Source organism: Rattus norvegicus, chromosome 1, assembly GCF_036323735.1.
Source record: "Rattus norvegicus strain BN/NHsdMcwi chromosome 1, GRCr8, whole genome shotgun sequence".
NCBI classification, from domain to species: Eukaryota; Metazoa; Chordata; class Mammalia; order Rodentia; family Muridae; genus Rattus; species Rattus norvegicus.
In genome coordinates, this window is record NC_086019.1 from 100,146,704 (window position 1) to 100,168,966 (window position 22,263).

A 22,263-nucleotide genomic window follows, 5' to 3' on the forward strand; every position below is an offset into this window, starting at 1 on the left:
GCCCTCCCCCCAACAATCACGTTCACTGGGGGTTCAGTCTTAGCAGGACCAAGGGCTTCCCCTTCCACTGGATACTAGGATATTCATTGCTACCCATGAGGTTGGAGCCCGGGGTCAGTCCATGTATAGTCTTCGGGTAGTGGCTTAGTCCCTGGAAGCTTCCAGCAGCGTTCTTTATGATGCTCATTAGTGTACAGGGCTGCTATGAGCATAACACACTTACAAAGTTGGTACCTACCAGGGTGTTAAGTGCTCTACCTTTCAGGAGTTGGACATTAGTCACTGTGCTACGGTCTATTGGATCCTATCTAGACTGTCTATGACTTCCCTGAATACAGTGTTTTAATAATTTCCTACTTGTTTAAAAAAGCCTGAAACTTCATCTGTCTTTTAGAGATGAAATTAGTTATCCAGACCGAACATGTGCTCTTCCTCTTTGTGCTCATGACCTTTTGAGGCACTTTGAAAACAAGCAAACAAATGATCTTGGTACCAGACAGGGTCATTGTTCTTTCTAACTGCACTTACTAAAATTGTGTCCATTTCACATTGCAGGCATTATATTTGAGGTAGATAGACCTGAGGTGATAAGAGCAAGAAAGACGGAGACAAGGTTGATGTATCTTTTGAGTTCTTTATAGTATAAGTAATTAGAAATTTCATTTTCAGATCCTTGGAATGGGCTCCAAGCGTCTGCTGACCCTCACTCACAGGGCCCAGGTGAAACGCTTCACTCAGGATTTACTAAAACTCCTCAAGTCCCAGGCCAGCAAGCAGGTCACTGTGAGAGATTTCTCACAGGCTTATCACTGGTGAGTTGATGGGAAGCTTTAAAAAAAAAAAAAAGCCGTTTTTTTGTAAAGCTTGTTACTGTGGCAATGATTGTACTTACTCATTCTTTGCCCATTTCCCATGTTAAAACATAGGTGTTTCTCAAAGGACTGGGATGTCACGGAATATGGTGTTTGTGACTTGATTGATATAATATCAGAGATCCCAGACACAACTATTTGCTTGTCCCAACAAGATGATAACATGGTCATTTGTATCCGAAAAAGAGGTATATAGAGGAGTGTTGTCTATCTTAGTGGTGCTATTGTTTGTACTTTTTTTTTTTTTTTATTCTTTTTTTCGGAGCTGGGGACTGAACCCAGGGCCTTGCGCTTGCTAGGCAAGTGCTCTACCACTGAGCTAAATCCCCAACCCCTTGTTTGTACTTTTAAGACCTGACTTCACAGTGTAGCCCAGGCTTGTAGTAACACTCTGACCTGTCTCCTAAGTGCTGGGATTGTGGCATGAGCTTAGTCATCGTTTACTTTTAAACGGAATAGTTGTTTTAATTGTGTGTGTGTGTGTGTGTGTGTGTGTGTGTGTGTGTGTGTGTGTGTTGGTGGTGGTGGGGTGCACTCTTCTCTCTCTTTCCGTGGCTCTTAATGGTTCCTTTGAAAGTGCAGCTTGTAACATTACCTGGTGCACAAAACCTGTGCTCTTTGGAAGAGGGGAAGTCATGTGCCCTGTAAGAAAGCACACTGGTTATGGGGTGTCTTTAACCCAGCACTTGGGAGGCAGAGGCAGGCTGATTTCTGTGAGTTCAAGGCCAGTCTAGTCTACAGAGTGAGTTCCAGGACAGCCAGGGATACACAGAGAAACCCTGTCTCGAAGAAAAAAAAGGCAGGCAGGCAGACAGGCAAAGAATCTACTCAAAGGAGAGAAGCCATAACCAGTATTTTGTTAAATGCTTCTCAACTCTGTGCATGTTTCTAGAGTCTATGAGAGCTGATTAGATTAGCTATTAGCTCTGAGTATTATTTCACTGTGCATATTTTGGAAGAAAACAAACACAGAGGAACGTGGCATTTGTCTTCCTACTTGTTATGGTTCAGCTAAGTCTGGGAGACACCTTATTCTGCCCATTCCCAGGGAGAGGGTCTCTGTGTCCCTAAGGTCACAAGCTTCCAGAGTTAAAACAGACAATAGTGTCCTTTTCCAATCAATTTAAAAATTAACAGATAGGAAGATCAATATTTAAGTACTTTTTTGTTTTGTTACAATTTTTATGCCTAATGACTCCTTTCTGCTGACAACCTTTGACTGGAGATCAAATGAATAAACAAAAAAATACGTGAGTGTTCAGAAATAACACTTACTGATTTCACAGAAATAACACTTATTGGTTGGGGTACCCAGGCTTCTGTGTCTATCTTCTTCACACAGGTGTAGTGGACAGGATTTACAGAAATTGTCTCTGTCTTGAAGGTGATGACAAGGGTGTCTTGCACCTTCCACAGTAGCACCTTTGTTTCCCAGGGTTGTGCCTTAGCCTGGATGAGGAGCACTGGCTCCAAGAAGCGAGTTCCAAGTTTATTGTGGGCTGTGTGACTGGGCAAGGCAAAGCTGATCTCTTGTGACTCGGATAGAGCCCCTGCAGGGTTGGTACTAAACAGAGCGGGTGGGTGCCTGATTTATAAGGTGCTTTGTTTTTTAAAGAACGAACTCAGGATGAAATAGAAAGGACAAAGCAGTTCTCCAAAGACGTTGTGGACTTGCTGCGTCACCAGCCCCATTTCCGGATGCCCTTTAACAAGTTCATTCCCTCTTACCACCACCACTTTGGCCGGCAGTGCAAACTCGCATATTATGGATTTACCAAGTTGCTTGAACTTTTGGAAGCCATACCTGAGATTTTACAAGTAAGTGAAGAGAGTCCAATCCTTTAACTGTTTTTCTGAGCAGTCTATAGGGAGATGTTAACTGTTTTTAGTTATGAATCAGAAATAGCCTCATCAGAAAAACTGTATTGTTGAACTAATTCGTAAATTTAGGTAAATGTGCAATTTGTTCTATAATCTCAGAATTCATGAGGTAGAGCCTGGGGAATTCTGTGATTGAAGCTAGCCTAGGTTAAACGGCAAGAATAATCAAAATTAATCTTCAGCTTGTGTGAGAGTAATTACCGAAAATAGGATGAGACGGTTTAAATACTAAACTGGATATTTTCTAGCAGCACTGTGCTTCCCAAACTGCCTTAGAGTGGAGTGGGAATGTTCATACTGAGCTCTTCCCCAAGCAGGGCTGGATTTCTATTAGTTTTATTAACATTATCTTCGACTCCAAAAATGTTAAAACCTTTTTGTTGTTATACAACATACATAACAGAGTTTACTGCCAGGAAAAAGAATGTCTTACATGTGTGTTTGAATTCTGAAGGAAGAGCTCTTTGATTTTGCCAAAGTGTGGCTTTATAACACATTCCTGTCTTAAGCGAGCAATGTGCAGTGTTCCACATCACCTAACTCTACATGCAATCGTGTGTTTAAACCTCTCTTTCTGCCCTCTGTGTTTCTAAGGTGTTGGAATGTGGAGAAGAGAAAATCCTGACTTTGACTGAAGGGGAGCGATTCAAAGCTCTAGCCGCCCAGTTTGTTAAGCTTTTGCGGTCCCAAAAGGGTAACTGCCTCATGATGACAGACCTGTTCACAGAATATGCGAAAACTTTTGGTTATACGTTTCGTCTCCAAGACTATGATGTCAGTTCAGTCTCAGCTTTGACACAGAAGCTCTGCCATGTCGTAAAGGTAAGCCAGTGTCCTTTTATGGATACGGCTGTGGCATGGTGTGTGGGAGGTGCTGTGTGTACTCTACAGCATTTCGGATGTGTGTACCCTGTGGGGCTTGCTGATACTTCATAGCCGGGCGTCATTGAAACCTTAATAGGTACTAGGAAGTGGCTTAGTTTTGGCACTTTAGATCTATAGTCTTCCTTTGTATCTTTCTGATCTGCATTTTATCCTAGGAACATAGACTCGGGTAGAATAACCTCTGCCATGCTGGCCTGAAGTGTAAGCCTTCCAGAGAGTTCTTTGTCTACAAGGTCCTGGGGAGGTTTTATCATGTATCTTCCATGCTTCCTGACTCATTTAGAAGTCATCTCGAGAACAAGCACAAGCTCAAAATTGGCCTTGTGGTTGGCAAAGCCCCTTTAAAGATTTACTTTTTTATTTTATGTATGTGAGTACACTGTAGCTGTCTTCAGACACACTAGAAGAGGGCATCAGGTCTCATTACAGATGGTTGTGAGCCACCATGTGGTTGCTGGGATTTGAACTCAGGACCTCTGGAAGATCAGTCAGTGCTCTAACCACTGAGCCATCTCTCCAGCCTGGCAAAGCCCCTTTAGAGGGCACCTTCCTCATCTCTGCCCTTCCATGCCAATCTGACCCTCCCACGTATAGGTAGGACAGCTGCATGGTTTCCAGAACATCTGCAGGTCTACAGCACAGGACTGGGGAAAAACTGCCAGGAGGAAAAACTGGAAAGGGAGAAGCAGGAAGTGGTGCATCATCAGTCAGAGGCACGGAAGGAATCTGACAGGTTAGAGGGGGAACCATTACAGGAGATAGGAAGGGAGTGACCAGGGGCATTCCATGAGACTTAGGTAGCTGGAGGGGACTGTCTTGCTGCTGAGAACAGCACTTAGAGGAGACCGAACAAGGAAGAGTCAAGGCAAAGCGGCAGCAGGATTTGCCGCAGCTTTTGGCTCGCTTGCTTGCGAGGGGAAGTGGGAGAGAGCCACAGCTAATCACGGGGGGATGGTGTCCAGGTACTGCAATTGGGTAGGTTTACAAGTTCCAAAGAACAATGACTTGAGCCGTGAGCAGACACAGGCAAGAAGCACTTGTGGAGTAGTCTGAGGAGGAGATGGGAGGTGAGCCATGAGGAGGGACTGCCTTAATCTTTCACAGGAACTGGGACTGTTGGATGGGATCTGATAAAAAGAAATCTGGCTCCAGGAACTAAATGGTCACCAGGAAAAGGATGCTGCGTTACCATCAAGTGGAAGGTTAATGTAGTAGAAAAAGTAGTAAATCCTGGTACTGGATTTCTTATCTCCCTTATACCATTTATGTTCCTGGATGAAACACCCAGCCTTTGGACTTTTCAATAGCCTTAGGCAGCCCAACAGCTGTGCAGCTGCCTCCCCTCCTTGTTGTTAGAATCTCCCTTCCTGTCAATAACCCCAGGTTATCACTCACTGTTCACCGTGTTCCACCTGGGCTGCTCTTAACTCCGGTTGGGCAGCCCTCAGCCCACGGCAGCTCACTTTCTCCCTCCTGCATGTTTTCCTTTTCCATGAGAGCTCTCCCTCTCCCTCCTCCTGGTCCTCTCTCTCCAAGCCCGTGAAACCCAAACCCCACTTGTGCCTCTTCTGCCCAGCTATTGGCATCTTTATTTACCAATCACCGTCAACCTGGGACCAGGTCACAGGGCTACTGCAGACTCTTTACAACAGTCAGTAAAAGACAAGACCTCAGCGAGGGAAGGTGACTGTTAAAAGAGGAGAGGGATCAGAACTTAGGCTAGGAGAGCCCAGAGAAAGTGTGACACTGTGGAGTCAGGGACGTGGAAGACACTGTGCGCTTGGGAAGCTGGTGCTCACCACAAATGAATGGTAGGGAGGAGTGTGTCATCTGGCTGTAGGTCCAGAAGCTGATGGCTGGGTTCATGGTGGCAGCTGGCCAGATGACTACAGTGGAAGGGACGTAAGGGGCAGAAGAACTTAAATTATTGACAGGAGTGCCAGTGAACTAGTGTCCCCTTAGTGCTAAGATGGGCAGAAAAGTGAGTAACAGAGGGCTGGCCTATAATCCCAGGGCCTAAGGAGGCTGAAGCAGGAAAACTTGAAATTTAAGGCCAGCCTGAGCAACTGAACAAGACCCTATCTCCAACTTTAAAAAAATAAAAATAGAAAGACTAGGGTTAAGCTCAATAGTAGAGAGTTCGCCCAGCTTGCAAAGCCCAGCTTTCAGTCCTCAGTACTGGGTGTGGGGAGAAGCAGAAGTTCATGAGGAAAGGAGTTGTGTGACACCTGGAAGAAGATGGGGAGACAGTAGCTCTTGTCTAGGGGGTGCAGGAACAGATCCATCCTCTCCTCTCTTTATGTAATCAAAAGGCAGCAAGGAGTGTCACCAGGTGTCCTAAGGAGTCCTGGCCGAGCCCTCATTGCTATGCGAGAAATGGGAAGTCTGAGTTGCCTCTTGGGGTTCTCAGTCTCATGGACAAAAACAAGAATAGATTCAAAATAGAAGCTGGAGGTCACTTAGAGTTTTAAAGAAAAAGTCCCCAGACTGGCGGACTGTACATCTTCCAGTGCCTTGAAGAGCACTGATTGGAGAAAGGGGATGACGGAGGAGTTGGGGGCCGGCCATGCCATTTGGGAAGCTGGCACAGAGGTAAGCCACTTGGTGGGGAGGGAAGTTTTACAGAAAATGTAAGGAAGCACAAAGTACGAGGGAGCACATGCTTAGGCTCGGGCCTATCTGGAAGAAAAGACAGAAGAAAAAGGAATAGTTAGGATTTTCCAAATCAGGACTCCGAAGGATGGGCAGACGCAACTGAGCCTCATTGTTGGCTTATGGGTTGGGGTTGGAAATTCTGGAAAGGAAAAGTACATTGTTTTATGATAAACCCACCTATCACTTAGCTAGGTCTTCATCCTGCCCAGCGGAATTAACTGTTTTCAAAGAATAGTTATTTATTTATTTATTTATTTATTTATTACTTTTTAATGTATATGGGTGTTTTTCTTGCATGTATTTCTGTGCACCACATGTATGCAGTACCCATGGTGTTGCAGTTTGTTGCAGTTTCCTCTCCAACCGGAATCGGCCCGTACAAAGAAAACGCAACTCAATTAATATGAAAACAATCTAGCGTCTAGATTGGGCAGATCCACCCTACACTGTCCTATTCCTAGCTCCCAAATCCCTCATCCCTTGCACCTTTTATTTGCCAGGTCTCCAGCTTCTCCTTCTCCCACGACGACTCTCTCCTCGATTCTTTCCTTTCTCCTCCCCTGACCCCTCCCCCTCCTGACTCCTCCCCCTAATGACTCCTCCCCCTCATGACTCCTCCCCCTCATGACTCCTCCCCTCTGGCTCCCGACACCTCCCTCTGCCCAAATCTCGAGCTCTTGCCTTTATTTTACAAATTCAGAGAGAACTCCAAGGCAAACCACAACACATGGAAGCCAGAAGAGAGGGCATTGGGTCCTTTGGGACTGGAGTTACAAATGATTGTGATCTGCCATGCTGGGAATTGAACCCTGATCCTCTGGAGAGTAGCCAGTGCTCCTAACCAACGAACCATCTCTCCAGCCCTTTTCTTAACAATAAGGGAGAAATTAAGGGCAGTGGATTACATTCCTTAACAAAGAGTGAGAAGGGATGATTAGTGAATCGCTTCTGTCTTCCATTCCATGTCTACCCCAGACACCCTATGATGTGTGAGAATGTGCACTTTAGAAGTGGGTAAAGGACTCTTAGGTCAAAATGGCGGGCCGACCTGCAGTTGCAGCATCAAGCAAGTGGCTGGATGGTTTCCGGAAGTGGTATTATAATGCAGCGGGCTTCAATAAACTGGGGTTAATGCGAGATGACACAATGCATGAAACTGAAGATGTAAAAGAAGCCATAAGAAGGCTGCCTGAGAACCTTTATAATGACAGAATGTTTCGAATTAAGAGAGCCCTAGACCTGTCTATGAGGCATCAGATCTTGCCTAAGGATCAGTGGACAAAATATGAGGAGGACAAATTCTACCTTGAACCCTATCTGAAAGAGGTTATTCGGGAAAGAAAGGAGAGAGAAGAGTGGGCGAAGAAGTGATCCTGTAGTTAAGATCTGTGGGTGCGCCTGGTCTCACCCTATTTTATGACATTGTTTCAACCTGAATCACAACTTAAGAATCATTTGCTCTACACATGCCTCACTTTAAATAAATGCCTATTATAACCGTTAAAAAAAAAAAAAAAAGAAGTGGGTAAAGACAGAGCCTGGAATGTGTCTCTCTGGAGAAGTGTCTGTAGTGTAATCAATTAGAAGTTGAGGGATTGAAAGGCCATGGTATATATAACAGGTTCAGGTCTCCCCAGTATCCACAGGCCAAGACGTTAGTGGTGCAGGTGGGGGAATTTCAGGTAGACAGGAAGGTGGTAAGCCAGGACTAGGGAGGGATGTGGATCAGTTGGTTGAATGCTTGCTCAGCATACACTAAGCCTTCGGCTCAATTCCCTGTGCTGCACAAATCAGATGTGGTGGTGCACATCTGTGGTTCTGGCACATGGGAGGTAGAAACAAGGAGGATCTTGAGTTCAGGGTTATTCTTGGCTACCTAGACAAAATGCAACTTTCCCTGTGTCCACTAGCTTAGCCACGACACACCAGCTGGCCTGCTGTCCCTCTGCCTTCGGGGAAAGCAGCAAGGAAGGGAGAACACAGAAGTAGAGAGAACCATGGCAGTGTCTTCCAAATTTCTTTAAGATGAGTAGGTGGAGTCTGGGCTTATGGGCTGTAGGGAGGGTGAAAACAATTTCTGCTCTAGTGTCTTTCCACGTGTTGGTCTGCTATCAACAAGAAACGCACTGCTGCGTGTGCGTGAGTTCCTCTATTGGTCTCCTTAGCCTGAATGAGACGATCTGAATTGGATTTGAATTCTCCTTTCTGTAGGTCGCTGATACGGAGTCTGGCAAACAAATCCAACTGGTCAACCGGAAGTCTTTGCGGCCTCTCACTGTTCAGTTGCTGTTGTTGTTGATGTCTTGGGAAGGAGATGCTTATCTTCCCGTAGATGAGCTCAAGAGACATTATGAAGCCACTCACAGTACTCCTCTCAACCCCTGTGACTATGGATTCATGGCTTTGACTGAGCTACTGAAGAGTCTGCCTTCTTTAGTAGAGGTATGTGTGTGAGTCCATATCAGAAGCTTCTCAGCCCCGAGTTCGGTTAGGTCTACCTTAGTGTGTGCAGAGCTGGAGCGGCACCAGAGCTCTTACAAATGGCTGGCTGTTTTTCTTCCTCTTTTGCTTTTATCTTTTTGAATTAAAATACGATCTCTCTCCCATTTCCTCTCCTTAACCCCTCCCATGTGCTCTCTCTCAAATTCATAATCTCCTTTTTTTCTTTTTTAAAAAAATGTATTATTTACTGTTAGATTATTTTATGTGTATAAGTGTCTTGTTTGCATTCATATACATGCATCAAATGTGTGCCTAGTGCCCTCAGAACTGAGAAGGAAAGAAGGCTTTAGAGCTCAGGGAACTGGAGCTACGTTACAAATGGTGGTTCATCACTTAGGTGCTGGGAATTGAACCCAGGTTCTTTTCAAGAGCAGCAAGTGTTAACTGCTGAGCTATCTCTCTCCATTCCCCTTTTCCTTTAAGTGCTGGTGTGTGTTTGTGTGCGTGTGCCTGCGAACGCGCACACAGTAGCAAGTGCGTGGAAATCAGTTTCCAGGAGTGGCTGTCTTTGTACACTTGCTGAGGCATTTGAAGCTGTATATACATAGCACACATGCACACACAATATTAAAAGATAAAAAATTTTAGGTGTCAATTAACCCTGAAAAAGGAGATAACTGCAGATTTTTAAAGATTATTGCTTTTCCCTCCCATCTCTATTAAATTGGATATTTCTTATTTACATTTCAAATGCTATTCCCTTTCCTGGTTTCCATGCCAACATCCCCCAACCCCTCCCCCTCCAATTCTATATGGGTGTTCCCCTCCCCATCCTCCCCCCCATTACCACCCTCCCCCCAACAATCACGTTCACTGGGGGTTCAGTCTTAGCAGGACCCAGGGCTTCCCCTTCCACTGGTGCTCTTACTAGGATATTCATTGCTACCTATGAGGTCAGAGTCCAGGGTCAGTCCATGTATAGTCTTTAGGTAGTGGCTTAGTCCCTGGAAGCTCTGGTTGCTTGGCATTGTTGTACATATGGGGTCTTGAGCCCCTTCAAGCTCTTCCAGTTCTTTCTCTGATTCCTTCAACGGGGGTCCTATTCTCAGTTCAGTGGTTTGCTGCTGGCATTCGCCTCTATGTTTGCTGTATTCTGACTGTGTCTCTCAGGAGAGATCTACATCCGGCTCCTATCGGCCTGCGCTTCTTTGCTTCATCCATCTTATCTAGTTTGGTGGCTGTATATGTGTGGGCCACACGTGGGGCCGGCTCTGAATGGGCGATCCTTCAGTTTAAATCTTATGTGTATAAGTGTTTGTTTGCACACTGTACGTATAGCTGGTGCCCATAGAGGCTGGAAGAAGGTTTTGTGTGCTCTGGAACTGGAGATTCAGGTGGTTGTGAACTGCCATGTGGGTGCTGGGAACCAAACCCAGGGCCTCTGCGAGCGGAATATTACTCCTGCCTGTTGAACCTGCAGCCCCAACTTCAGCTTTAGAAAACCAAACAAAACGTTTTAGGGCATAAAAAGAAATGTGGTAGAAGGTATAGTTTACTTTTTTTTTTTTTAAATCGCTCTTGTTTATTGTGCTGGGAATCAAACCCGCATGACTATGTGGTAGGTCAAGAATTAAAGGAAACCAAGTCCTTCTTGCTTTCTAAATGATGTTCTAAGTAGGCATTATGCTGAGCTTTACCCCAGCCCCAAGACACTTTAAAAACTGTGAATCACATTCTACCAAATGTGAGTTCTGAGAATCAAGATAAAGAGCTTGTCATGGCCTGGTGACACTAGCGATGCCCCTCCTTCTGGTAATGTCAGCATATCCGCTGCCTAAACAGAGCTGGTTAAGTTTTGGCAGTTCAACCCTTGGTATGGAACTATGTAAGACAGCTATACAAAGCAAATATTTGTTTGATCATAAATGATAAGAAAACTTGTTTTTAAATGACTGGTATGCGTGCCTTACCATTTACAAAATGGTATTTTGTTTTGTATATCGAGATGGATGTGCTTGTTTTCGTGTAAAGGAATCTCGGCTGGACATCGAGACTCTAGGATGTAAAGCATCTTCAATGTTTTTCAGAGTTGAATAACTGATATGAGCAGAAGAGCACAGCTATTAACAGCATACCTCAGATGCAATCCTAGCTAGGGCTTCTGGGCAGCCCTTGTTGGAGTGGCGTGGGTGGCACTGAGTGTGCAATGCAGGGTGCAGGGCTGCTGCAAACACCTCGGATTCATGACCAATCCTGCTCTCGAAGTACTTTTTTAATTGTTGGGATTCAGAAACATCATTTTAAAGATTTATTTATTTATGCGTGTGAGTGTTCTTTCTGCATGTGCGTCTGCATGACAGAAGAAGGCATCAGATCCCTTATAGATAGTTATAAGCTACCATGTGGTTGCTAGGAATTGAACTCAGGACCTGTGGAAGAGTGGCTAGTGCTTGTAACTACTGAGCCATTTCTTCAGCCCTCAGAAACATTTTTATAGTGCCAGTTTTTTTGCGGTCCTCATGTGCAGTTTCAAAAGCTGAGTACCAAAATATACAGTGTGTGTGTGTGTGTGTGTGTGTCTGTGTGTGTGTCTGTGTGTGTGTCTGTGTGTGTCTCTGTGTGTGTGTGTGTGTGTGTGTGTGTGTGTGTTTGCTGCCTCACACATATGCTCTGGGAGATGAAGTCTAGTACCCACAGCCGCTGTGTGTGTGTCTCTCTGGTTTGCCTCACCTTTCCTGTCTGCTTGTATTGGGATTACAGATTCCCTACTTTTCTTCCCTGCTCTTCCAGTTTCTTTAAGCTTCAACAGCATTACACCTGCAGAGAAATCAAAATTTCCCTAGGCTTGTTAAGCCTTGCCGTGAGGGTCTCCTGGGAGACCTTTTTTTTTTTCTTAAAAGATTTATTTATTTATTATATATAGGTACACTGTAGCTGTCTTCAGACAACACCAGAAGAGGACATCAGATCCCATTACAGGTGGTTGTAAATCACCATGTGGTTGCTGGGATTTGAACTCAGGACCTCTGAAAGAACAGCCATTCTCCAGCCCCTGGGGGACTCTTCTGGGAGCCCCTTTTAAAGTTCTTTTAGAAGCCAAGGTGATTTGGGGCCTTCTGAGTATTCTTGGCAGGAGGCCTCACTCCAGAGCAGATAGGGCCAGTCTCTCAGGAAGTGTCTAATCTTCCTCTTTCTTCTGGGCCAGGTTTTTACTAATGATAAGGCAGAAGAGTGTGTGACGCTCACAAGCCTATTCTTGTTTGCAAAGAATGTGAGGTCCTTGCTTCATACCTATCACTACCAGCAGATTTTACTTCATGAATTTGCCATGGCTTATACCAAATATATCGGAGAAACGCTGCAGCCCAAAACTTATGGCTACAGCAGTGTGGAGGAGCTACTGGGAGCCATTCCACAGGTAGGTGTTTTCCTCAGCTTCTGGGAAAGTGTCTTCCTGAAGAGCCATTGCTGATTCCTGATCAGAGATGTAAGGTGTTACCTGAGTGCTGCCAGATAAGATGGGTGAGTTTAGTGTTTCTCAGTAACTTTTATCAACCTTTATTCCTGTGTGCCAAGTGAGTGAGTTTCAGGCCTTCCTTTTAGAAATGTGCTCAGTGGTCACCTAACCAGGCAGGACCCCTAAGCCCATGTCCTGAGTGGGATGTGGCTAGAGCAGCAGAGCTGTGACCCCTGAGCCCAGTTGATATAGAGAATGGCCCAGGCAAGGCCCACGTCCTGAGCATATAGCAGCCCTGGAGGGGCAGCATCACAGATGTCTGTGAGTCACTGTAGAGCAGGGAGGCGTAGGTTTTCATGGTAGATAATGTGGCACGCGCGATGAAGAACAGCCAGCAGCAGTGAGAGGCAAGGAAATCGCTCTGGGAGATTGCTGTGAAAGAATAAAAGTGAAAAGTGCAAGTGTGCAAGGGCCCAGAGTGGGAGTTGTTCCGAGGCCTTGCTCCTCCAGCATGGGCTTCCCTGTACTGTGGAGAAGGCAGAGGAGCCCAGCTTTACCTTTGGAAAGCATCACTGCTGTCCACAGAAGAACCGAGGGAGAGCAGAGTAGGGGAAGAAGCTAATGCAGGATCCTGACTGCTGCCCAGGCTCCATGACGTATTGGTAAAGGAGTTGAGCTGGGGTAAAACAAATTCTAAAACCCAAAATACTTTAAAACCTTCTAAGGCAACCTGACACCACACTGGGCAGACAGCCCACACCTGACCTCCTGCGATGGATTGCAGTGAAAACACTTTTTCACTATTAATAAAAGGAAAAACTCATTTAAAGCGCCTTCAAGCTATGTCATATGTTTTTCAGTTATAGTTGAATTTCTAGTCTAAGTGCTCCCAGATCCGGAAGGTACCTCACTAGATATAGTCAGATATTCCCAGATCCAAAATCCTCTTGAGTCCAAGCATTTGGGACAGAAGGTGCTCAGCCTCCGATGAAGGAGTGGAAGAATTCCTGGAATCTGAGGGCAGGCGTTAGGTGGAGAGCCCTAGGAGACAAGGCCGACTTCCACCCTGACTTGGCTGAATAGGAGGAGCGTTGCTTTAGAAGCTAAGAGAAAGCATAGGAAACCTGAGGACATTTATTGAGTTCTCACTCTGGTATGTGAGAGGCAGGCGCAAGAGGCCCCACTTTCTTGAATGTTAGGGTTCTTTCCTCTCCTTTTCCACTGCTTAACCAGAGTACGTCTTGTGTGCAGGTGGTGTGGATAAAAGGACACGGTCATAAGAGAATTGTAGTGTTAAAAAACGACATGAAAAGTAAGTAAGCTCCCATCCCCTCCCCTGACTCCCTTGTGGTTCTCTCACTGACCTTTCTCTCTGATGGGCACTCTTGCCTTCTAGATCAGCTAAGTTCATTTGACCTTTTCCCTGTCAATCATGAACACCAGCCTGCAGTTAGCAGGCAGATCCTGGAGGTGCCAGAATCCCATCTAGCCTCAGAACTCCATCTTGGAACAGGTACTAGGTGCTAGAGGAAAAGCAAGGACATAGACAGAGCCTTAAAGGTCAGGAGGTGCTTGGGGTGGGACATGTGGGGGAAACAGAACAGTGGGCAATTTCATCACAGTTAAATAGATATTAAATATTTTAGATGTATTTTATTTTTATGTGTATGAGTATTTTGCCTGCATGTATGTGTGCACTTGGTGCTTAGGAGATGGCAAGAGGTCATTGGGTCCCCTGGAATGGGAGTTAATGGATGGCTGTGAGCTACTATGTGGGTGCTGGGAACCAAGTTCAAGTCTTCTACAAGAGCAACGAATGTTCTTAACTGTATGAGCCATCTCTCTAGACCTAAATATTCATTTCCCCCCCAGTGCAGTTTGATGTATTGTTTGCCAGGGGTCTTGTGATAATGGCGTTATTGTTTGGTTGGTTTTTGGTGTGTGTGTGTGTGTGTGTGTGTGTGTGTGTGTGTGTGTGAGAGAGAGAGAGAGAGAGAGAGAGAGAGAGAGAGAGAGAGAGAGCGCTTGATGAGGCCGAGGAAAGCCCTCAGGAGCAGACCTTTGTGCCTGTTTGAACATAGCTGCCTGCCTTCTCTCTGCAGGACTCAGCCAGATGGAGCAGGAGCTTCTGCACTTGGCCAACAGCTCCCCTGTTGACCTCCTCTGTACTCCTGTTCCTTCATGCCTGCCATCCCCTCAGCTAAGACCAGATCCTGTCATCCTGCAGCCCACTGATCTCATTCAGTTTGAGGAACACCCTCAGGAGCCTTTGGGTAGGTTGCACCCCGTATGCTTGGGCACTTGTCTGCAGGTTTGCAGATGACCCATGATGCCAGTGTAGGAGGTGTCTGATGAACATAGGGAATGCAATACTGTTTCAGGCATAAAAGTACCTGTGCCGATTATTCAGCCCTTCCCTTCCTTGCTGGGTTTGCTGCTAATAGGATTTATAAATCTGGCGCTGGGCTGTGGAAGAGCCCTTGAGTAATTAAGTCCTGTCCCAAGTCCTCTGGAACTTTTGGCCTTCCTACCATGTCTGAGGTTCAGCTGCTCCTTAGGTAATACTTGTTACTTGCTACATGACATTTACTTAGGTCCCAGTGGATTCTGGAGCTTTAGGAAGCTGGTTTGAGCAAGGTACTTTTGGTTTGAGGTCCTGGAGTCCTGTGACCTAAAAACCAAGAAAGTGACCTCTTTGGTTGTTTTCGTTTTAGGTCAGGGTCTTACTATATAGCTTTGGCTGGACTGAAATTTGCCTTGTAGATCAGGCTAGCCTCTAACTCACGGAGATCCATATGTTTCTGCCTCCTGAATGCTAGAATGAAATGCTGATTTCTTAACATACAAACTTAATGTTAGCCTGAGGTGAAGTCCATTCAATTTCTTACCCTGTGCTGGGGCTGATGGACCATACTACTAGTGGGGCCACCACCTCTGCTCCACAGGTTAGGTGACTAAGGCCTTTTGATGGTTAGTCTGTCGTTCTGCCTTTGAGGAGTCCCAGATGCTCTGAGGGAAGCCTCCACTTTCCTCTTCTGTCGCTTGACTCTTTTCTGCCTGTACTTTGGTCTCCGCTGTTGGCGCACTTCCACTGTCTACAGTCTTTGTAAGGCAGTGTTTGACACAACTGGCCCCAGACAGAGCCAGGAGAGTTTGACGTTGCTTATGACATGGAAAGAGCCCGTAAGACCACAGGCTCACCGTGTACTCTGTAGAGCTGGAGAGCTGCCTCTTCACGGGGTGCTCACCTTTATGCACCTGTACACAAGAATTCTTCCAAATGCTTGTGACAGAGGAGAACAAGAACCTGAGGAACACAGGTCCCCGCCCATCTGAGGAGAAGCTGGGGCTGTGTCCTCCCTCTGTCACTATCACTTTGGCATCAGGGGTTTCTTGTATACACAGAAGGCATCTGAGACACAGTGTGTGTCTTTCTCGAACACACGTGAGTTACGTGTGGTCTAAACTCTGAGGAAAACCAGCTGACCTTCTATCGTGGTTCCAAGTGACTCTTCCCTTGTCTTTGGCGTCAACACCATGTGGCCTCTGTAAAAAGAATGGGCAGGTATTCACTAGCAAGCACTAAAGTCCTCCTCCCTGTTGCCTCAGAACATTCACAGATTTCTGAGTCTTGGTCACAAGACCAAGGAATGAAGGAGCAGAATCTGAGGAAGAAAAACTGGCCTTTATAGGTAGCCAACAAGACATGTCTAAAAATTTGCAATTTAAAGAAAAGTGGTGGATCATTTATAAATCTTTCATTTTTGTGACATATAACATTCACCATGTAGCCGATACCTAAACTGTGACATAAGTGTGACATTTGGTGCTTTGGTTGTTTGGTTTGGGGGTTTCGTTTCTCAGTATAACAGCCCCAGCGGCTGTCCTGGAACTGGCTCTGTTGACCATGCTGGCCTTAAACTCACAGAGATCTGACGGCTTCTGCCTCCGCCTCCACCCACTAGGTGCTGTTTGTTGGGGTTCTGTTTGTTTGTTTGTTTGTTTGCTTGTTTATGAGACATTGACTTGTAGCCAAGGCTGGCCTGTCGCTATGGTAATCTTGCCTCAGCTTCCTGAGAGCTGGATTTACAAGCCACCTACCACACCTGGCCCTGGTGGGGTTTTATAAGCTTGTTTTTGTTTTTTAAATACAGATGAAGTGAAAACCAGTACTTCTTATGAGGCCTAGAACTAAATAAACCTATTTATTTTTCTGTCTTTCTAGGAGTTTTATTTTTAAACCAAGAAGAAAAAACAGAAATTCCAATACCAGTAAGGAAGGGGAACCTGTCCTGTGACTCCTCATCCAATAGCCCAGCATCTGTTTCTGCTCCTCCCAAACCCTCCTCAGAAGCCCCTGGGCCACTGATCAGCAAGGATGCAGTGGAAAGCCCAGCAAAAAAGAAGCCCACAATTAGAGTCAAATTGGCAGCCAGTTTTTCATTTGCACCTATGACCAAGCTCTAACTCCTATTTTGAAGACAGAATTAAATTAGGATGGGGTGGGGGTTGGGGATTTAGCTCAGTGGTAGAGCACTTGCCTAGGAAGCGCAAGGCCCTGGGTTCGGTCCCCAGCTCCAAAAAAAAGAACAACAACAACAACAAAAAAATTAGGATGGGGTGGGGGAACTGTCTACACGCAAAAAATAGATGTAAAAACCCCATCTTATGTCTTGACCCCAGAAGCCACTTTTATTAATGGTCCATAGGGAAATGTTTGTTCCCAACTTTCAGATGAACGTTTTCTTCCTTTTCTTCCGGTTATTTGAAATAACCCCATTAAGGAATCTGTAATATATTTACCAGATTTTTCTAGACTATTGTGAATGGTGGTGGTTGGGAAGAAAGAGAGATCACCCAGCAGGAAGTGGCTTGAGTCCCATTGAGCAGCCTCAATTATTCATTTAAGCAAATGGACTTGAGGTTGTTCAAGAAGCCAAACATGTCCGTAAGCCTGTGGGTCACACACTGGGGCATGAGTGAGTGGCAAGAGAGCCATTTTCAGGTTGGCAGGAAAGTTCCTGGCTTCTAGGGGACTTGTTGATGTGCCTTGTTTTTTATGTAACTATGTCTGTGGTTAACCAATGTGGCCTCATCCCATTTTTTTTTAAACATTTCCATTTGGGGATCTCATTTAATAAAGAGCTTTCTAGAAAGTTATTTCATGCTTCCCTTCTCTGTCTGTCCCAGTTTGATAAGGATAAGGTTTAAGGAAAGGAGATGACCTTTGATGTCATCCATTTAAAGTCAGCATTTGAATGACATATTGTATATTGAGAGGTAATGGTTAGAGTCTGATTTTTTTTAAGCTATGCATTAAATGCATAAATGTAAGTCAGCTGAGTGGTGAAGTGCTTCAGGGTCCTGGTGTCCAATACTGTTTCCACTAAGAAGAGGCCAGAGTTTTTTTATCTGTAATTCGAAGGCCAAGGTTGATCAGCCTATCCTTGTTCTTGTGATTTAAAAATTGGCTGTAAATCTGGGAAGCCCTCCATGTGAAGATGCGTGTGCCCATGTTAGTTCATCCTGACGTCTTAACAGAGTCTAGCTTTACTGTTACTGCTCACTGTTGGAAGCACGTTGGGTTTTTGTTTTCTTATTGTGGTGTCTGATGTTGGCATTGGGGAAAAGCTAGCCTTTGTGGGCACTGCCTTGTGGAATGGCCTTCTCTTCTCAGTGGCCTCTCACCCCTGTTGGAGAGACCTGACATTTATAACGGATTGTATCTGTTGGGCAAAAAAGGCAAATACAGTCAGAGCAGAAAGACCCTGTTGGCACACAATCTTCCACTAGTCAGATGACTTCTTTGGTGGGGAATGTTTATTTTTTTTTTTTCTGGAAGGCCAGAAAATGGATTCTGATTTCATAGCCAGCATTTTGATAAAATGTCACAAAATTAAAGGCTGAGAGATTTTTTTTTTTGCCAGTTGAATTTTTTTTAATCAAAATCTTTTAAACGAAGCCAGTGATTCCCAGTTCTCAGCACTATGACCTGCCCCAGAAGGAGCTGCACTAGAAATGCTCTGCGGGCCTGACACTCTTTTAGTGAAATGCCTGAAGGTACTTCCTGGCTGCGCTCCTTTTCTGAGGCCGGATAGCACTTCCTCTTTAAGGCCTCATGGCACTTCCTCTGCAATATTAGTGCACATGTGCAATTCTTTAAGGCTTTTAAGCAGTGTGATAAAGTTGGTGTCAAGAGTGTTGTTTGTCTCGTTTGCAGACATCCTAAGGCTACGCTTGCCTGCTCCGACTTCAGGTTTGCAAGCATAGCCGGGATTATGGACTTTGAAAACACTAGATGTCACTAAAGTTACTCGGGGTCATCTCCAAAGGTCAGGTTCTGTGGGCAACAAAGAATACAGCAGATGGGTGTGTGTTCTGGGGAGTGACTCACCATTGCTGTTACAAGATGTCACAACTCAATCGGAAGCTCTCAGCGTGTGGTGTGCCCTAGAGGCCAGTCCAAACACTATTTCTTTATCCAGAGGCTTAGGTAACGATGCTATCATGTATGTACACGGAGATAATGAGACACTTTTTCTGAGTGGAAGGATGTACCCGATTAGATGTATCTGTTGTAAAGGCAAAAGTTATCACCAGAATCCCCTTTCCCATCTTCCCCATCCTGCACTATTTGCTTTTGATGAGGCTTGGGGAGCAGGAAGTTTTTCTTAACTGTCTACTTTGAACACTTTTTTTGGGGGGAGGGGTTCTAGTGCTGTTTGTGTGTTGGTACAAAACAGTTGTCAATAAACTTTATGAGCAAGCATCTGTAATGAGTGCTTTTGTTCGTAGGGTGGAATTATTAACCAGTTTCATCGACTCATTTCGTGTGGCCTGGCCTTTTCGTCTCTCCTGAAATGTTATGCATTTAAGCTGGAGATGTGGGTAGTTGAGTGGGTGGAGTGTTTGCTTAGCATTCACACAGCCCTGGTTCAATTCCTGGCACCATATAAGTCATCTGGAGGTGGGGGCAAGAGGACTCGAAAGTCATGTCAGCAACAGAAAATTGTAGGCCAGTCTGGGGTGCATCAGATAAGTTGGATGGGATTTAAGGGATGCTGAAGGCTGAAGAAGGAGACTAGGCTATTGGTACCATGTGAATACAACGTGGATTTTCCAGCCTTGTACCCTGTTCCACAAGTGGAAGAGAACCTCCCAGTTAGAGCCAGGGTGAATCCTAGGCTCTCTCTTTGATGCATGTGTACTGTCTGTATGTCTTGTCTCCGCCCCTTGATAAGCTTGCTTTCCTATTAAGTCTGGAAAGGAAAGGCTTCGGACACAGACTTAGCTACGAAGTCCCTATCCCAACCCAATCTCTACTGCCTTGGAAAGGACACGACAAGCTGCTTCTTGGTTTAAGATTTGGGAAAAATCTGTTTACACGCTTCCAATGACCACTGGACAGTGCCTTCAAAACAACTTTTACCACAGCAAAGTTTTGCACAAAATGTTGGAGTTGGAGAGATGGCTCAGTGATCAGGTGCTGACTGCACAAGTATGAGAACCCAGTTTCACTCTCCAGCACACATCTAAAATGCTAGGGATGGTAGCCAGGCCTATCATGCTAGTCCTGGGGGCAGACAGGCACATTACTAGAGCCAACTAGCCGGCCAACCGGCCAGCTAGCCTAGCCGTGTAAGCGCCAGGTTTACTGAGAGACCCTGGCTCAAAAACCAAGGTGAAAAGTAGTAAGACAGCCAGAGTTGATCTCTGACCTGGGTGCGTGTGTGTGCATGTGTGAATGTATGATTCCTTCCTCAGAAAATCTGAACTCTAGAATGTAAACTCTCCTTCCACCTTCCCACAGCCTTTGCACCTTTTAATTCTACAGCAGGACTAGGGAAAACAATTGTTCAGGGTACCCCAAACATTGCATAGATATATGGTCCATGAGGAGGAAGGTGGGGAGAAATCTGAACCCTTTCCTAAAGAGCCTGCTGGGTGGGAGCAGGTGGGACCTGAGGCTGACTGGTTGGTTGTCCTTGGAACTTCTCAATATGAGAGGGAGATTTGTTGAGGTGTGAAGGGACCTAAAGCAGCAGTTCTCAACCCGTGTGTCTCAACCTGTGTGTCATAAGCCCTTTAGGCGTCACATGCCAAATATACTACCTATCAGGTGATTCATAATGAACACAATTAAAATTGTGGCTTGAGTATGCTCGGCCCAGGGAGTGGCACTACTAGGAGGTGTGGCCTTGTTGGGGGAAGTGTGTCATTGTGAGCGTGGGTTTTGAGACCTCCTAGCCACAGGATACAGTCTGCTCTTGGCCTCCTTTCAGTGAAGATACAGAACTCATGGCTCCTCCAGCACTATGTCTGTCTTCATGCTGTCATGCTTTCTGCCTGCCAAGGAAATGTCCTTTATAAGAGTTGCCTTGGTCATAGTGTCTCTTCATAGCAATGGAAACCCAAACTAAGACAGCTATGAAGTAGCAACAAAATAATTTTGTGTTTGGGGGGATTGCCATAATATGAGCAACTGTATTAAAGGGTTTGTAACATTAGGACGGTTGAGAACCACTGACCTGGTTTAGTGTTTTAGTTAAGCAGGAAGGAAATTGGTGGAGTGGTGGGGATACAGAGGGTGGCGGAACTGCTGGAAAAAGGACATCTAATTCATGGGTCAGTCTCCTCCCATGGTAGAAACTCAATTCCTCCTTCATATACATGCTGGAAGATTTGCTTTGTGTCCTGTGGCCCTATGCAACTTTGGATCCTGGGGTGTAGGGAGAAAAGGGGTCCGAACTGTGTGTCTTATCATACAAAGGATGGGAATGTAGAGCTGTGGCAAATCCTATATTAGCAGATGCTAAGGCTCAGAGATCATTCATCATGGGTCCAGGCCTGGGGAGGAACAGGAATCTTGGGTACATGGCATTGGACCTTGTCTTACAAAGGTGTCTTATCTGTGGTCCCATACAACACCCCTCCTGCTTACCTTTTGAGAGCAGCACCTACTCTGTCAGAACAATAGCACAGCTCAGCAGCCTTCCTATTTGTAGTTTCCTGTCTGCTGGTTTGGCTGGTGGCAGGTTCATTTATCACATGCTTGACTCTAAGCTCCCCCTAGCTGTCTTATGCTTTTCTATGTCTTACAGGGTGGATACTGGAGGTGTAGAGCATGAGTACAGGGAGACCAGAGTTCCCTCAAGGGGAGTATCACTGGAGTTTTAATCTGAGCAATATAGCTCTGCCGTGAAGCCCCTTTCTTTGGCTAACCCTACTATGCAAGGAGATTCAGTCATTCCAAGGTCCACACTGACCTCTGTCTCCCTCACTAGGATACAGGGTTCACATAATCTATTTCCCAGCACCCGGCAAGGACTGCATTGACCAGTGGAATTACCTCACAAATCCACAAGTTGAAATGTGCCTGATGTTTGTTGAAGCCTGCAGGCCTCAGCACTCTGGCCCAGCCATGATGCTTACCTCCTGCCTTGTGCAGGACAGCTCAAGACTTCTGGGGCCTAAACCCAACCCACATGTTATATGGCTTAGAGTTCATCACCTCTCCATTCTGAGCCTCAGTTTCTCCATCTACCCCCACTGGGGATGATGAGCCTACTGCCCTGTAGTATCACAGTGAGGAAGCTTTTGCCTGTCTAATGCACCGGCTTCCAGGCTAGTGCTTTACTGGGCGTGGTACAGCGTCCCCTCCTAGGCTTCACTCTGCACATTCTTCCTTCTCTGGTAGTTCCTGCTCAGTTTATATCTATTCCCTTAAGTCAGAATGAACCAAGACATGAACCTAGGACTGGGAAGAGGGTGCGGAAAAGGATTAGATTGTGAGAAAGCTAGCCTGGGTCCCTGGACTTTCCCACTGCGCTTGTGGGAAGGCATAGGAGGGTATCAAACAGCAGACCTGGTTACATCGGTGCTTTTCAAAGATCATTTCAGCTGTAGAACACAGCATGATTTGTCTAGAGGCAGAGATGTGGGAAGAAGGGCTGGCTGGTGAGGAACTCGAGATGTCCTTGATGGGGGAAATGGTGTGTGAAGAGCTAGGAGACATGACAACAGAGAGGGTGGCAAGAGGAGCCAAGGAACTGAAGGGAGTCTGTGGTCTCG

General features: G+C 45.7%; 1 protein-coding gene and 1 pseudogene across 2 annotated transcripts in view; both read left to right on the plus strand.

Moving 5' to 3' along the window:
• LOC134485113 (meiosis regulator and mRNA stability factor 1-like) overlaps positions 1–17,344 on the plus strand; it is a 58,822-nt gene extending 41,478 nt beyond the window's left edge. For both annotated transcript variants that reach the window (XM_063280925.1, XM_063280926.1), the window contains 10 exons: positions 670–812; positions 927–1,060; positions 2,488–2,690; positions 3,348–3,575; positions 8,505–8,735; positions 11,941–12,153; positions 13,444–13,504; positions 13,589–13,705; positions 14,295–14,465; positions 16,418–17,344. In XM_063280925.1, the coding sequence (XP_063136995.1) occupies positions 670–812; positions 927–1,060; positions 2,488–2,690; positions 3,348–3,575; positions 8,505–8,735; positions 11,941–12,153; positions 13,444–13,504; positions 13,589–13,705; positions 14,295–14,465; positions 16,418–16,659 (1,743 nt within the window). In that variant the 3' untranslated portion in view covers positions 16,660–17,344. The remainder of the gene's footprint in view (positions 1–669; positions 813–926; positions 1,061–2,487; positions 2,691–3,347; positions 3,576–8,504; positions 8,736–11,940; positions 12,154–13,443; positions 13,505–13,588; positions 13,706–14,294; positions 14,466–16,417) is intronic.
• On the plus strand, positions 7,315–7,795 carry Uqcrb-ps1 (ubiquinol-cytochrome c reductase binding protein, pseudogene 1; annotated as a pseudogene).
• Positions 17,345–22,263: the final 4,919 nt, after the last annotated feature.